The 4,268-nt window shown below is 77.1% G+C and overlaps 1 protein-coding gene across 3 annotated transcripts; it reads left to right on the forward strand.

The window, feature by feature from the left end:
• Positions 1-1,440: 1,440 nt before the first annotated feature.
• On the forward strand, positions 1,441-4,061 carry PTMA (prothymosin alpha; the record flags this gene model as incomplete). Of its 3 annotated transcripts, none has more annotated exons than XM_084255378.1 (5): positions 1,441-1,485; positions 3,350-3,421; positions 3,506-3,599; positions 3,742-3,815; positions 3,920-4,061. In XM_084255378.1, 5 exons carry the CDS (start codon positions 1,441-1,443, stop codon positions 3,965-3,967), a joined length of 333 nt encoding a protein of 110 aa, XP_084111504.1. In that variant the 3' UTR covers positions 3,968-4,061. The 3 variants fall into 3 exon arrangements, with proteins under 3 accessions (XP_084111504.1, XP_084111505.1, XP_084111506.1); XM_084255379.1 differs by having other exon boundaries at positions 3,923-4,061; XM_084255380.1 differs by having other exon boundaries at positions 3,742-3,809.
• Between the last annotated feature and the right edge of the window lie 207 nt (positions 4,062-4,268).

Raw genomic sequence — 4,268 nt, forward strand, 5'->3', positions numbered from 1 at the left:
GCAATGAACAGCATCTGTCGCCATCTTGTGTGTGGCAGAGTTTTCATTCTGGAACGTTTTTTCCGCCTTTTCTGACCTTTCCACTCATCCCCCAGGTCTCTCAGTTCGACAGCCAAGCGCGGCGGCGACAAGGAGGACGCGGCCCACGACGTCTGACTCCCCCACGTGGGCTGCAGCGCCACGTCACGCCACGCTTGCGGCGTCCAACGCCATCTTGAGTGTGGCGACTACTAGCTCTCTTCTCGGGGCTCCGCGTGGTTCTCTAAATGGCGCCCCGAACTTCAAGGAGCCCCCAAGGACTAGCCCAGCCGGGCTAGGGGAGCATCGCTGCCCCACCCCGACAGCGTCTACGTGCACGTGCCCCGGCGCCCCAGGCGGGGAGGCAGAGGCGCGCCCCGCTGGCCGGGCCTGAGGGCGGCCCCGGGGCTGCCGCGACGGCAGGGCGCCCGGGCCGGCGCCGTCCAGGACGCCGGGGGGCGGGCCCGCTGCGCGGCGGACGCCCGCGGGCCGTCCCGTTCGAGGGCCGGCGCTCGACCAGGCCTCGCGCCCCTCGATGCGGGAACCCCCGTGTGCGCTGGGCACGGTGCCCGCGCCGCTGCAGCCTCCGGCCCGGACGCCCGGGCGATGGCGGGGCCCGGGGCCACCCTCCAAGGACGCGGGGGCCCGGGCCGGGCGGGGGGGCGCGCCCTGGCGAGACGGGGGGCCCGGACTCGCGGGTCTCGGCCTCGAGGCCTCGTCGCCTGTCCCGGGGCTCCCGCCACGCGCCGGGACGGCTGCTGGTCGAGGGCGCCCGGTCGGGGGCCGGGCATGTCCGCGGGCACCGCGCAGGGCGCCGCCCCGGGCGAGCGCGCCCGGCGCTCCCCTCCCCCTCGCTGGCAGCCGTCGCGAGCGCCCGCCGCCTCCCGCGCCCTCCCCCTCCTTCCGAGCAGCCGCGGGAGGGGCCGGCGCTGGGCGGGCGGCTTTGCCGCGCTTTGACTTTCTGCGTCAGCAGCCCCAGCAAAACAGCGGCGGGAGCGCGCGCCCCGAGCGCGCCCGCGCGCCCCTCCCCCGCGGCGCCGGCGCCGCCGAGACCCCGCGGACGCGGGCCTTGAATGACAGAGCGGCCGGCGACTGCGCGGCGCGGGGCGGCCGAGGCTCTGCCGCTTTAAGCACGTTTGCCCATTGTTCGGAGTCGAGCCAATGAGCGGGCGCCCGCTCCCTCCCTCCGGCCAATAGCAGCGCGGAAAGGGCGGCCGAGCGCCGCCCACTAATCTATATTAAAGGTTCTGGCGCCGCGTGAGTTCCCCACTGGCTGCTCCGAAAAGCCATCTTTGCATTGTTCCCGGGTGCCGTCTCGGCTCGCCGCAGCCTCCTCCGCCGCCGCGGACTCGGGCAGATCCCGCCAGGGCCCCGAACTCGCCTCTCTCGCGCCCGCTGCTCGGATCACCGGCGTGCCCCACCATGTCAGACGCGGCCGTGGACACCAGCTCCGAAATCACCACCAAGGTGAGGCTGGACGCCGCCCGCCCCTTCGGGGCCGCGCGCGCCGCCGGGGGTGGGGGGCACGCGGGCCCGGCGGGGTCGGCGCGCGCCGGCGCTGCCGCGGGGATCCCGCCCGCCCCTGCCGGGGCCCCTCGGCCGCCGGCCTTTGTGTCTGGGGGGGGGCGGGGGGCGCCGCGGGCAGGCGATGCCCGTCGGAGCCGCCGGGCCGGCGGGCGGGCGGGCGGGCGCGGAGCCGGGGCGCGCGGCGGCGGCGCCTGCTCTCGGAACTTGTTGGCGGCGAGGCGGGGGCCGGGCCCAGCCGGGGTCGCCAGCCCGCCGGGCGCACGGAAATAACTTTGAAACTCGAGCGCGCGGGGTCGGAAGTGCCGGGGGCGTGCGGCCGGCTGCGGGGAGCGGCGGCTCCGCGGCTCTTTGTTCGCGGTGGGGCCGCCGGGTTCGCGCGCTGCCGCGGCTCGGGGCGGCTCGTCGCGACGGAGCCCGGTAAGGCGGGCCGGGGCGGCGCGCCGGGCCGGCCGCGGCGTCGATGGTCCCCGCGGAGGTGTGAAGGGCCGCGCCGCCGCGGGCGCCCTCCGGAGGGAGCGGGCCGCCCGGCTCTGCCGAGCAGCCGCGCGCCGGCGGGCTGGGCGGCCGCGAGCCCACGCGCCGGAGGGGGAGGAAACGGAAAGTGGAGGCGCGGCGCGCCGGGCGGCGATGGGCGCCCCCCGCGGCGGCCCGGGGGCTCCGTGCTCGGCCCTCCGGGGCGGGCGAACAAAAGCCGCTGCGGGCCGGGGCCGGCGGGTCCCGCGTGCGCCGCACGCCCCGGGATGTGTCCTGCGCTCTTGGCGCGTCCCGCGCCGGCCCGGCCGCCCGCCCGCCCGGAGGCCGCGTCCGCCCTGCCCCGAGCGCGGCACAGCGCCGGGCCGGCCGCTGCTCCCGGCGGCGCCCGGCGGTGCCTCTGCGGGGACGGCGCGAGTCACCTTGGCGTCTCCTTAATCCGGCGCCCCTGGCGTCACCTCTGGCGCGCTCCCAGGGGCGACTCCCCCGGCGCGGGGAGCTGGCGGCCCGGGTCTCCGCAGGCGCGCGGGCGGCCCCCTCCGGGCCCGCGCGGAGCGAGGGGAGCCGGCCCTGCCCGCGCGGCTCGGCGCCCGCCTCCCCGCAGGGCGGCTTCCCGCCCGGCCGCGAGCTGCCGCGCGGACGGGGTCCCCGACGGCCGCGGGCTGCGGGGCTGCAAAAGCCCCGCGGACTTCGGGGCGCCCTCCCGTGGGACTTTGCCCGCCAAACGCAGGGGCGCGCCCGCGCCCCCCGCTGGCGGGGAGGGGGTTCCCCGAGCCCGGAAGGACCTGCCTGCGGCCCGCGCGCCCGGCGGGGGGCGAGCGCGGCCTGGGCGGTGCGTCTCCGGGGTCAGGGGCGCCCTCCGCGGCCGCGGGCCACGTGCTCCGCGCGCGCCGTGCGTGCCGAGGCCCGCGCAAAGCCCGCCGGGCGGGGGCTCTGCGCCTGCGCGCCGCGGCCTCCCCGCCCCCACCGCTCCCCCGGGCCTTGGCCGCCAGGGGGCGGGCGCGGGCCGAGCCCGGCCTCGCTCGCCCCCAGATCGGGGTAACGGGGCCCACAGGTGGCCCGAGGCCGGTCCTGGGCGCGCCCGGCCCGCGCGACACTCCTCGTGGGGCGCCGTGGCGGCCCGGCCTTCGGCGCGGCTCCGGGGGCGGGCGCCGGCCCCGGGCAGGGCTCGCAGACCCGCGCCCCAGCCGGGCATGTGAGGCGCGGGGTGGGGGGCGCCGGCGGGTCGGCTCCTGGGGGGCTCCGAGCGGCCTGGCCGCCCCCCTTGCTCCCCGCGGCGCTCACCTGCGGCCGGGCGGCCCGGGGCGCGCGGTGACCGCTTCCTCGCCCGCAGGACCTGAAGGAGAAGAAGGAAGTCGTGGAGGAGGCGGAGAACGGCCGGGACGCCCCCGCCAACGGCAACGCCGTGAGTGCCGCGCGCGCGCCGGGGCGGGCGGGCGGGCGGGGGGGGCGGGCGCCCGGCCCCTGACGGCCTGTTTCGTCCGCGCAGAACGAGGAGAACGGGGAGCAGGAGGCCGACAATGAGGTAGACGAGGAGGAGGAAGAGGGCGGGGAGGAAGAGGAGGAGGAGGAGGAAGGCGACGGTGAGTAGCGGCCCGGCCCGGCCCGGTCCCGGTCCCGGCCCGCGCGGCTGCACGGGGGGCGGGGCCGGCGGGTGGGGGCGCCGCCCTCCCCTCAGTGCGCGCCAGAGAGGGCGGCGCCGGCCTTACCTGCGCCCGTCCCCAGGTGAGGAGGAGGATGGCGACGAGGACGAGGAGGCCGAGGCAGCCACGGGCAAGCGGGCGGCTGAGGACGACGAGGTGGGTCGGTGGGCCGGGCCGGGCCGGGCCGGGGCTCGCCGCGGGGGCGCGTCTGGGGGCGCCGGGCGGGGCTGCGGGCGGGCCTGACGCTCTCCCCTGCCCAGGACGACGACGTGGACACCAAGAAGCAGAAGACCGACGAGGACGACTAGGCCGCAGGAGAGGAAGAGTCCACCTTGAAAAGAAGGCCGCCGTGACCTGTCACCCTCCACTTCCGTCTCAGAATCTAAACGTGGTCACCTTCGAGTAGAGAGCCCGCCGCGCCGCCCCCGCCACCCGAGAATTCGCAAACGGGAGAGAAACGAACCAAAACTTCCAAGGCCCTGCTTTTTTTCTTAAAAGTACTTTAAAAAGGAAAATTTGTTTGTATTTTTTATTTACATTTTATATTTTTGTACATATTGTTAGGGGTCAGCCATTTTTAATGATCTCGGATGACCAAACCCGCCTTCG

The sequence above is a fragment of the Talpa europaea genome, assembly GCF_964194135.1.
Source record: "Talpa europaea genome assembly, chromosome: 1".
NCBI lineage: Eukaryota > Metazoa > Chordata > Mammalia > Eulipotyphla > Talpidae > Talpa > Talpa europaea.